Source organism: Protopterus annectens, chromosome 8.part0, assembly GCF_019279795.1.
Source record: "Protopterus annectens isolate FY-2018-M chromosome 8.part0, PAN1.0, whole genome shotgun sequence".
Taxonomy (NCBI): Eukaryota; Metazoa; Chordata; order Ceratodontiformes; family Protopteridae; genus Protopterus; species Protopterus annectens.
In genome coordinates, this window is record NC_056741.1 from 1,141,087,518 (window position 1) to 1,141,100,078 (window position 12,561).

Below are 12,561 nucleotides of genomic sequence, written 5' to 3' on the forward strand. Positions count from 1 at the left end.
TTAGTGTCACCTGTTCTGAATCTCCCAGCACCAACTGTACCGGTTCCTGAGATTTTCATATCTTCGGAACCAGTAATCCCCCTGAGCTATTTGGTGGCTTTGGAACCAGAGACATCTCAGAGCCATAGCTACTCTGTCTGTTCGGGGGGGGGGGGGGCAGGACTCGACTCCACTCCAGGATTTTTGGAGCAGTCCTTGCTTCTCAGGGCTTCAGCTCAAGATAAGTTGGCTCCGGCTTCTGTCTTGAGGGTCGGTTCTTCAGAGTGGTAGTGACCCTGGTCCTGAGGCACTGTATCTCTGTTCCAGACTCCCTTCCCTCTTTGGGGGGGGGGGCCTTTGAGGCAATGGAGAAGGGCAGTCTCACTTATGGCGACTCAGTCGGTACCATCCCCCTCGGAACAGGTACCCCAATCTGGCTTTGTTATTCCAACTGCCTCTCCACTGGGACAGTGGGTGCTGAAGTCTCAGGTTTCCCAGACTCAGATTCTGTCATCTTCTGACACCTTTAAGCTAAAAATTCCAGCAAACCTTGGATCCTGGTTGCAAAAAAAACCTTTATTGATAAAACTTGACCAAAACAAGAATGTAAAATCCACAATACACTCCACAGGAAACTAAGCGCTTTCACCCTCGTACTTAGGGCATCATCAGAGTACAAACTTCATTTCAAATCATCCCTTAAATACTAAATACTGAAACATTAAATAGATAATAGGAATTCATTAAACAGTTAATTAAATCATTAAATAAAACAGTTCGTCTTTTTAAAAAAACAAAGAAAACCATAAAAATCTGTTTTCAAGAACTGTTTGAAGGAACAAAAGATAGGTAACAATGCCATTTACATCAACAAAGGTAAATGTTAAAATGGTAAGAATCTAGATGTAAATATAATTGTGAATGTAAATATAAATATGAATATAAAAATGAGAATAAATTATTGGTGCCTTTTTGGTGTTTGGACAAAATCTTCTGACACCTTCCCAGATTATCTCCCTGAGGAGGTCCCTCAGAAAAAGAAGTGTAAGAGAAAGTACTTGGATTCTCCCCAGGAATTAGTCACCGAGGACACAGATTTTGATGAGGGGAAGGGTCCCAAGATCGCCACCTGAAGATGTCTCCTCTGGAGACATCCTAGAAATTTTAAAACAAAGAGGTGGCTGGAAGTCCCAAAACCTTTCCTCTGAGGAATCTGTTTACGTACAGGCTTTCGGTATGCGCCTGTCCACCTTTTGGGTGACAACACCCATTGAACTCATTCAGTTGATTTCACTACAGGTGTGGAAACTCCAGACACCATCGAACCCATCCCCAAGAGACCTGACAAAATATCTCCCCTGAAAATAAACAGTTCTGGGCCAAGAGGTTAGCAGTGGATGCCATGGTCATAGCGATTGCCACAAAAAAGGAACTCTCTGAGGAGAGTTCATCTCTCCATCACCCCAACAGGGAGTGTTGGGCTATGGACAGATTTGAGAAGCGGGTCCATGGTTCATCAACCTTCCCCATAAGTTCTTTGAACTTCTTCGTATACTTTACAAGACTTCAGTGGGATCTGATTAAGGAATTGTCAGATACCCTGGCGGGAGCTGTAACCGAGGGAGTCCAAGAGAAAGTGGCTTCCCAGCTAGCCACCCTATAATCTCTGTCTAATATGTCCATGAGGCTGATTGCACATACAACCGAAGGGACTTCCTCAGTAGTAGATATAGGTGTAGGCATAAAGAGACATGCCTGGATGCACCTATGTGACTTTGCAGAACTATTCAAATCTTCCTTCGTCAGTGCTCCCTTTGATGGAACATCCTTGTTTGGCCCAAAAATAAGAGACTTTATCCAGGTGTGAGAAAGGTGATAAGACCCTTTCTGCTGTGGGTGTACGTTTCTTCACCCCCCCCCCCCCAAGGTCCTTCTCTAGGAACCAGAGGAGTGGTGGAAAAATGTGGTTCAAAAAAATCCTAAGGGCCTTTCCAAGATCCATGTAGAAGGGAGTTCCTCCAGGGTCAGAGAGGGGAACCAAAATGGAAGACACCAGCCTTGCTGCAAAGGTGGTCCGCAAAACCTGGGCTTCAGCAATTCCTTTCCAGGGAAGCCTTTTCAGCACTCCTGAAGGGGAGGCCCATTGTTTTCCTCTGGATGCAGTCGGGGAATGCTTGTCCTTGCACCAAAGCACCTGGCGAAACGTAACAGATTCCTGGGTGCAACAGATCATATCCACAGGCTATATTATTCCCTTTTCTCATCTTCCCCTTGTACACAGGAGAATCCCCTATGTTCCACCCAATTAGAGGGATTCAGAAGTGCAAGAAATTCAAAAACTGCTGGACAAGAGAGTCATCATCTGAAGAGATCAGGAACCTACACAAGATTTTGAGTGCCAAAAACAACGGGACTGGAGACAGATTTATCTCAGCATGCTGAACAGATCAGTTTTGCAAACAACATTCCGGATGGTCATGGTACGGTCAGTTCTTCCCTTTCTGAAGAAAGATGACTGGATGTGCTTGATAGATCTTCAGGATGCGTATTAACAGATAAAAATGGACCAACACTCCAGGAAGTTCCTCTGCTTCTGCCTGGGAGCCAGTCATTACCAATTCAGAGTACTGCCCGTTGGTTTCACCACAGCCCCCCAGGGTGTTCACCAAATGCGTGGCAGTAGTAGTAGCTGACTTGAGACTGCAAAGATTCTGGGTGTTTCCGTACTTGGACAACTGGCTCATAAATGCTTCAACTGGGCATCAGTTGATAGTAGCCAGAGATACATGCTCAATGTCTTTGCCCATATGGGGATAACGGTAAATCTTAAGAAATCCCAATTGATGCCAAAGCCAAATTTAGAATTCATAGGAGCTGTACTGAATACGGAGACAACTATAGCATCCTTTCCTCCAGAGAGACGTCAAAGAATTATGGTACCAGTTCAGTGGATAATACGCAGAAAGGGGGTTCCCTCTCAACTAGTTTTACAAACTCTGTGGTCGATAGCAGCATCAGTAACTGTACCTCTAGCCAGGTTTCATATGAGAATTTTGCAATGGCCACTAGCTTCTCAGTGGTTTATCCTTCAACAACCCTTGTCAGACCAAATTCTGGTCACCAGTTATTGCAGGGATCTTCATTGGTGAATGGATTCTGAACAAATTCTCTGTGATTGCCCCTTTGTTCTTCCAGAGCCCATGGCCATAATGACCACAGATGCACCTCAGATGGTGTGGGGGACATTTTCTGGGCAAGACTGCCCAAGGCACTTCGTCCCCATTAAACCAACTTGCACCTCAGTGTCCTGGAGCTAAGAGCATTGCTTCTAATGTTGTAGGCCTTTGACAGCTCTTTCTCAGGGGACAATTGCAATTCAAACACATATTATGTCAGTAGTTTGGTACATCAACAAGCAGGGAGGAACCAAGTCTTACCCCCTTTGTCGAGAAGCCCTCAAGAGTATGGCAGTAGGCGATCACTTCCAACTGCTTTTTAATAGCAATGCACATTCCAGGAAGTTCCATTATGATTGCAGACAATCGGAGCAGATGTATTCTTCAGCCTCACAAGTGGTCTCTCAATCCAGAAGTGGCGAAAAAGATCTTCCATTAGTGGGGTCGACCTTGCTTTGATCTGTTTGCCTCCCCCCTAAAGAGCAAGTGCAGCAATTACTTTGCCCTGATCCCTCCTCTGGGGAAGTCACCCAGAGACCCTTTCCTCCAGAGTTGGCCCCCTTGTCTCCTGTATGCCTTTTCCTCGACGCCTCTAATTCTGAAATTCTTAAAGAGCTCAGATTGAAAAGCACAGTAATCCTCATTGCACCCTTTTGGCTTTGACAGATTTGGTTCCCCTTCCTTTAGCCTTATCTGATTCAACGACCTTGGATTCTGGACCCGGTTCCAGAACTTATGACCCATCCAGATGGACTTGTTCACCCAGACATTTTGAACCTCAAGCTGACAGCGTGTTCCTCCAATTCCATTAGTTGCCAGGCGTCTTAATATTTCCTCCCCAGTACACCACATCCTCTTGTTGGCTAATAAAACTTCCACTCCTAAACTGTACTCTAGCAGATGGGAAGAGATTTGGGCCCATGAAAAATTATATTACTCCCTTTTCTGATTCCATAGAACATATTTTAGAATTTTTAGCATCTCTTCTGTATGCTGGAGCTTCCCCTTCCACCATCAGATTACAATTAACTGCAATTACTAATTTCCACAATGGTTTGAAAGAACGTTCTTTAGCCTGTCACAGACTTTGTAAGTCATTCCTAAGAGGTGCACTTTTGTTGAAACCCCCTTTCAAAAATCCAACCCTACCTTGGGATCTAAACTTAGTGTTACAGGCCAAAATACATTCTCCCTCTGAGCCCTCAGTGGAGTGTGATCTAAAGTTTTTGTCTTGGAAGACGCTGTTTTTGGTAGCTATAACCTCTGCCAGAAGGATTTCACAGAATCCAGGCCTTGTCACCTGAACCTCCATATCTGATTTTCTATAAACATAGACTTTATTTACAAACAAACCCCTCCTTTCTACCCAAGGTAATCTCAGACTCTAACATATATCAAACGGTTAATTTACCGTTTTTCTTTCCAAACTTTTCCAGCAAAGGTGAATATTCCTTACATTTACTTGATGTTCATAGACAATTACATTTCTATCTTCACAGAACAAAAGACATTCAAAAATCAAATCAGCTATTTGTTCCCTTTTCCAGTGCAAAGTTGGGTAAACCAGTCAGCAAGGTGACTCTAGCTAAATGGTTGAAAGACTGCATTTCATTTATTTATGATAAGAACAAATTTATTTTATTTATTTATTTTATTTATTTTACATTTGTTGACCGGGCTAGTCTGGCTGGATACATGTCCATTTTCAGCAGAGGCCCGAGGAGAAAAGCTCCACTATGTACTAGTAACTTACAATAAACAAAAAAATATGAAAAACATATAAGCAAAAAAAGGAACATTTTCTTGTAGTAGAGTAACAATGCAGAGGAAGTTTAACAAGAACTAAACAGTAGTGAGGAATTGTAATCCTATAACAATTACAATAGTAGGACTGCTAAAAAATAAGGAGGAGAGAAACAATTACAGATAAAGAGTCTATAAGTATTTACACTAATAACAAATTAGGATAAAACATGTAGTGCCGGGCACTAGTTTTAGGATAGAGATTTGCACAGAAGTGATAAGCCTATAGGCTAAGTAAATGGGGAGAAGAAACAGGTTGCAGTGATATATCAAGTATAAGAGAAATAGATAGTATAGGAAAAATTAATGAGCAGGTGGGATGCTAGGTACACTACGCTGGAGTGATAGAAGTAGTGATAGTGACACGGACTGTAGAGAGGGATTGTTAGGTGAGTTCAGTCAGGATTAGAGCAAGGACATAACCAGTGGGATTGAAAATAGTTTCTTAGTTTCTTTTGAAAAGGTGTGATGAGCCTAAAGAGGTCAGTTCTATGGGAAGTTTATTCCAGTATGAGCCAACAGCATTAGCAAATAAGGAGTCACCTGCTTTATTATGAGATTTGAGAGTAGCTACTAGAAGTTTGCTGGCTGAGCGAAGGGAAGTAAGATTTTTGTATGGGGTAATGAGGTTATTTAGTATGGGTGTATTAGAGGGGTAATGGAGAATTTTATAAATGATGACTAATTGATGTAGGAGAATTAGATTTTGAAGTTCAAGCCAGTTAAGGTTTTTGAGATTAAGACAATGGTGAGTACGGAATGGGGAACCTGTAGCAAACCTGGCAATACTATGGTAGTACTATGGCAAATTAATCTTGCCTAGGCCTGTAGAAGCACATTCTACAAGATCTGTATCCACCTCTGTAGTTTTCCAATCTAGAGCTTTGATGAATGATACATGTGCAGCAGCTACTTGGGCTTCTCCCCATACTTTCATTACCAATTGGACTTGATCTCTAGGGGAAGAGCGTCCGTTGGTGAGTCCCCCCAAGATTTCGGTATCTGGAGACTCTCATCTGTCAAGGATAGAATTAAGCTTGATAACATCAGATGGAAGTTATGCACCTACCATAATGCTTCATCATTGTTGTCTGTCTTCATTTATCCTTGACTCTGCTCCCTCCATCATACATACATACACACATGTATACTTTTTCTGCAAACTTGATCTGAGGTAATTGTGAGAGGGACTGTGGGTAGAGGTGAAGCTCGAGAGTTTTTGGCTGGCGCAAGGTGTAGAAATGGCCAAGTTGGTTCCGATAGGAACCATACCCATCTGTCAAGGATAAATGAAGATAGACAATACTGGTGGAACGTTATGGTAAGTACATAACTTCTTTTTGAGTAGTATACTGAAAATGTTATAGAAAAAAATTCATAATGTATGACTTATAAAATGCATTCTCTCTTTTTTAGTCACAGTATAGCTTGACAAGAGCTCAGCAATCATACAAATCACTGGTGCAGATACACGAAAAGAATGGTATGTAAATATTTGATAGTAACTGTTATCTGTTAGTTATTTTTCTGATTTTTCTGCAAAGAAGCTAAGGTTCTTGAAAGATTGTTTAATCTGGCACAGAGGTAGGATTTTCCTTGGTAATGCCAGCCATCTGACCTTTTAAGTGAGTGCTGTCTGATGGAGGGCCAACTTGTGGTGAAGTGGATCAGTTGCTTCTGGTCACTATTTTCAAGTGAAGAACGAATGTTGCTCGACTGTCTATGATGGAGTGTAGCTGTGATGTGCTGTGTATGCCAAGCAAGACTGTGTTAAATAGCATCTCCTTGCTTTCCATCACTGTGTTCTTCTGGATGGGAAGATGGGCAAAACAGGGTGTGTGTGTACTTATCTGTATCAGAGTTGCCACAGGGAGCTGTCCTGACATCCTTTTGTATACTCGGGGCATTTGCTTGTTGGCTTTAATGGCTGAGTAGAATGCCATTGTCTCCTGTTAGATGTCAGGAAGTGTATTAAGGAAAGAGACCTTTGTTGGGGGGCAATTAGTACCCATTTTGGCACACATTTGGTCTTGAGTCTAGCAACTTGGAAATCCTAGGTAGAAGGGGGAGAAAAGGAAAAATAAATGACTATTTTTTTAAATTTTCTTAAGTTTTGCAGCTAGTGGCAGTCTGTAATTATCAGGATGACATCTTAGCCTTTTCTCATCTGCAGATATTTTGCTTATGTTATTCGCCATTTAGGATGCAGTAATGCTAACTGTAAGATTTGTTCCTGCAATACTTTCATAGTTTAATGGGATTTAGCCCCAAGGAGCAGTTGAAGGCTGCTAAACAAGGTACAAGGTTAGCTCCTTGAACAAGGGCATCAGCAGCAAACTCTGCTGTAAAGCATAACCTGTGTGATTATCATTTTTTGGATAGTGGAGTGAATGCTTATCTGTCTTGTCTATGTTTGGTCAATTTCACGTGGTGGATGACACCTACAGAAGGTATTGGGTAGTTGGTGCATATACTTGCCATCTCCATACATCTCAAAACAGGAGCAAGGACGCTGTTTCTGGCATAAAAATATTGTTGCATATTACTCCCAACGTGATACGCCTTGGCACACTGAAGGTTAAAGATAAAAGGTCTTCCAAAACAATTGAGCCACATTTTTACTGTTTGAGGCTTTAATTGAAAGAGGAATTTTATTCAAGACTGCAGGTAGGATGTGACCAAGAACACTGAGTTTGTTTTGGGGTATTTAGACTAGAGAGTGAAAATTTGCTACTCTCATAAGCAGTTTGGCAGTCACTCTGATAACTGTATTGTGTAAGAGTACCTGCTGTTTGTGTATGCTGGAGCACTTGCATATGTCCTCAGGGTTAATTTGTGTATTTTCCATGATAAGTTTTTAAAGGGAGGTTGTGCAAATGTTTTTACAGAGATGTTTCTCTGTGTTGTCTAAGAGCTTGTCTATTAGGTCCTGTGCATGTCTGCTGTGTAACTTTTTGCCGTTTACAAAGAAATCTATCTTTGAAGGTCAATGTGATCTTTGAAAGAGTACAGTGATGAGTAGATGAGAAACAGTGGTGCTGCACATAGTAACCTCCCATGTTTGCATGACAGATGTTTATTAATGTTCCTCATAAATGAGTTTTGGAATGTGTAGAGTTTGTGCTAGCGCATTCCTGTTTATTAGTAGTTGTCCTGGATGAAGTAAATCCTTGAAGGCTGTCAGGGCATTCTGAACAGCTAGCATCTCTTTTTGGTTGATATGCAGATGCATTTGTTTTGGGCTCCATATGCCCTGAATGCATCTCCCCACCGGGTGGGACCCCCAAGCATAGTCTGATGCGTCTGTAGTTAGAGTTTGGGTGGCAGGGGGTAGAGTGAAAGACCGTCCCTTGTTCTGGTGACATGTCTCTGCACACCAAAGAAACTCCTGTTGTAGGCAGGGAATGTGAGGAATCATTGTTTCCAGACTGTGACAATGTTGACTCCATAAGCTTTTTAGGTACATTGTAGTTTCATCATGTGCAGTCTTGCATATGGAATTAGTAGAATGCAGGATGCCATGAACCCCAAAGCCTGCAGAATTTGTCTTGCAGATAACTGGGGTTTTGTTGCCATCTGTTTGAAGTATGTAGTCAGTTGCCTTTGTCTGGCGTAAGGTAAGCCATATGAGCAGTTGTATTCAAGTTTGCACCCAGGAACATAATTTTTTGAGAGGGTACCAGTTGTGATTTCTTTTCGTTTATTGTATACTCTAGGCATGTTAGAAGCCTTTTTACAAACGCCAGATGCTGAAGAAGAATGTCCTTGTTTTCTGCTTGAATGAGACAGTCGTCCAAGTAAGGATAGATTTGTATGCTTCTTTGTCTGGAAAATGCAGTTACTGGTCCCAGGCTCTTTGTAAAGACCCTGGGCGCAGTAGATAAGCCAAAGGGCAGTGCAGAGAATTGGTAATGCATACAACCTGCCTTGAAGCAGAGGTATCTTCTGCACAATTCCCTTACTGGGATATGCAGGTATGCCTCTTTTAAGTCTAGGGTCACTAACAAAGTGTTTTTGCCCAGCATGGGCAGTAGCTGTTGTAAAGTCAGCATTTTGAATTTTGGGATGTCCAAGAATGTGTTAAAAATCGATAAATCCAGTATTGGACGCCAGGCATTGTCTTTTCTGGGTACCAGGAACATTCTTGAATAAAAACCTGGTCCTTTTTCCTGTTCTGGTACTGGTTTCGCCCCCATATCCATGAGGGAAGTAACTTGTTTCTGAGCCTCTGCCCATTGATTTTGTGGCAGATCTGGCCAACCATTTGGAATTGGCAAAGTATGGAAATTAAATCTGTACCCCTGGGATATTATGTTTAATACCCACTTGTCCTGGGTTATTAACTGCCAATTTTGAGCATGAAGTGCTAATTTTCCCCCCCCAAGGGGGCTGCCAACAGATAAGTGCTTGGTGATGGTAGGGGGAAGTCATTGAGACTGCTTACTGCGGGGTTGTGCTTTGTTTCCTCCAGATTTGGAGGTAGAGGCACCCCATTGATTTGACCTGCAAAAACCCTGTGATTGGTATCTAGAGCCTTTTGAGTGCCTGGATTTGCCTTGTGAGGCTCTGTTGGACACAGGAAAGGACCATTTTTTAGTAGGCCGGTGTCTACTGAATCTGGGTGGCTGCACTTGTAAGAAATCTTTTTACAGTTTGCATAGATTTAGCTTGGTCTTCCATTTTCTTTAAAACTTCTTCTGCCTTATTACCAAACAGAGTGTCATGCTGTAAAGGTGCATCCAACAATTCAGCTTTAACATGATCAGGCAGATTTTTCTCCTTGAGCCAGGCATGCCTTCTAATCACAGATCCATTAACTGCGGCCCTGCAAGAGGCCTCCAAGGAATCAAAACCACATTGCAAAGTATGCTTTCCAACCTGTTCTGCTGCATTCAATAATTCCTGTAATTCTTTATTTTCCACACAATAAGAAATCAACATAATTTTCTGTTTCAGTAAGCCCATAACATGCTGTTGATATTTAAGCCTATGAAACTTGCAGTTTAAGACCCTAATTGCCAAGGTTGCAGACGTATAAACCTTCTTTCCCCATCAATCCAGCGCCCTGGAATCTCTATCAGAGGGGGTAGGATTCTTGGCTGTTGAGGCCTTTACACCTTTGGGACCCTGTGAGATAGTTTCAGGATCAGCAGCAGGATTTTTGAAGAAAAATTTGTGGGAATCAGAAACCCTGTAATATCTGTCTGGCTTACTAGGAGCCGGAGGTAGGGAATCAGGAGCCATGTTTGATTCCGCAAACACATCATCAACAATGTCTAATACAGGAGGTATAGCCAAAGGCCTGTGCTGAGGAAGAAGAATGAAATCCCTAAGCCTCTTTTTTGATTCGGAGAAATCCTGACTCTCCCACTGAAAATGTTCCCTTAAAGTGTGCAAGGTTTCTCCACAAGAATAATCATCAGGAGGAGATGCAGATGGAATGGATTCTTCAGCATCGGAATCCTCATAGGGTGGTATAGAAAATTCCTGATCAGAAGAGGAATCAGAAGAAATAGAAACCTGATCTGAAGATTCATAATCAGCGTCTTGCCTAGGCCTCTTAGTGTGTGTGTGTGGGGGGGGGGCTGATCAAGGTAATTAAGTCTTCAGCCATTTTGATCATCTGTTTTTTAGGCGTAAGGACCTGAGCACGTGGCTCATGCGTCATTTTTTTTAGACTTAGAAGTTGTTTTTGTTTTTGAAGCTGGCATCGGTTTTATATAGAAATGTTGAGGCCTGAAAACACCCTCAGAAGCTGGTGCCTGCTCAACAGCTCTGGACCCATCCGAGGGAGAGACATCCGCGGGTTCAATACTCTGAGAATCTCGCGGCATACCGGACTCCGCATGGGTCTCGGTAGAGACCTGCGACTCGAAAGTAGCAGGTATCAGGGGCTGCGAAAGTGCCTCACTGAGTACTGGAGAACCGGCGACTGTCTTAGGAGAAGCTTCGTCAGTTTTGGACCTCGATGGTCTGTCTCTATCCTTTTCTTTGCGTTTTTTGTGAACTCTGGTAGTCGGATTGTTATCCAATGACATTTCAGGGTAATTAAATCTGGATCCAAAATATTTTGAAGCAAAGATATATCGACGCTTAATAGTGCGTTGGTTAAATCTAGCACAAAACCGACAGCAAGGCACGTTATGATCTGGGCCTAGGAAAGGAATACTGTACAAATGAAAATCCTTATGAGGTATTTGCTTCCCACAAGTAATGCAATTAACTTTTACTGACATCGGTAAGGAGCAAGAAAAAGTTTCCCCAACGGGGTATTTAGCTTTAATTGAAGACTTCGGTTCTGAAACTCGAATGCGAAAATTTCAGGAGTCTGCCAACCTGCACTTGCGAACTGCTTCTACTTCGGGCACCGCGTGGCAAGAAAAACTGAAGAAAATGGCGTCGGCTGCATGTTTTATACCCCTGGCGACCTGACGTCATGAAAGAGGAGACGGCAACCGATGCAGGACCCAAGACTTTGATATTCAGGCCGACTGAGAGCAACCTGCCAGCAGATTACCTAAATGTAATGACTGCAACAGTGAATACACTCGAACATCTACATTTATGGCAAGTGTACACAACTGTACTTTCCTCATAAATGAGTTTTGGAATGTGTAGAGTTTGTGCTAGTGTATTCCTGGTTTCTGGTTTTGGAAAAGATTTTATTGCATACATCGCATCCCAATCTGCAATAAATTTCTTTTACAGCTATGTTGCTGTGTTTTATGAACAATAGTCAGAAAGGGAGATTTGTGGAGGAGAGGGATATGGGAATAGAGAGAGAGTCTGGTTACTGACTAGGGAGGAATGTAGGGAGTAGAAGCATTGGATGAGCCTTCAGATAACATAACATCTAAGTACAAATTAAATTATGTTAAGGGGTAAGTAAATTGAGACTCTAAGTTACTGCTCTGCAAGAATTTGCATTTAGCAGCTTTAACTAGATATTGCTTAAGCTTCTTAATGAAATTTCTGGTAGGTTTCATTGGATTTAAGTTTAATTGATGGGGATTCCCAGAAATTTGAAGCAAGTACTGTGAAGGTGTAATTTTAATTTGTGCAGTGAAGTTGGTAATGTGGAATAATTTACAAGGTGGTGGCCAAAGTAGGGAGTGATCTAAGTTTGCAAGTAAGTGTTTTTAAGCAATATACTGAAAAAAGGAATGTTTAGATTCAGTAGTTTGATTAGAGTCTGCGTATAATAGATCTGTTTGACAGTTAGTATAACATAATTTTATACCGCATAGTTGCATTTTGCTTGTATAATGTGCTCCTTACAAATTATAATTAATCCATGTAAATTGATACATTTGCATAATACTCTTTGCATTGTTAGACGGTTACTCACTTTGTAATCCAGAACTAAATCTGAAAATGGTCCAGTCCTGGTAAATACATACACTAGATGAAACACCAATATTATCCAACTCTATATGCTGGATTGGTATTTCTGTTCCTTTAAGATTATTTGAGCTGGCTGTGACTGTAATGTCATGAGATTTCCTCTTTCATCAGACTCTGAACTGTTGGTTTGCAAAATATGCAGATGACTGTAAGACTAGGTTGTTATTTCTGTACTAAAGAATATGGGAACACTGAGTAT

General features: G+C 41.8%; 1 protein-coding gene across 2 annotated transcripts in view; it reads left to right on the forward strand.

The window, feature by feature from the left end:
* UBE2Q1 (ubiquitin conjugating enzyme E2 Q1) overlaps positions 1-12,561 on the forward strand; it is a 1,535,148-nt gene that overhangs the window by 1,397,132 nt on the left and 125,455 nt on the right. Inside the window, exon 11 of one of the 2 annotated variants that reach the window (XM_044080653.1) lies at positions 6,375-6,441. The exons of the other annotated variant lie outside the window; for it this stretch is intronic. Within the exon in view, the coding sequence (XP_043936588.1) occupies positions 6,375-6,441 (67 nt within the window). The remainder of the gene's footprint in view (positions 1-6,374; positions 6,442-12,561) is intronic. 2 annotated transcript variants of the gene reach the window in all.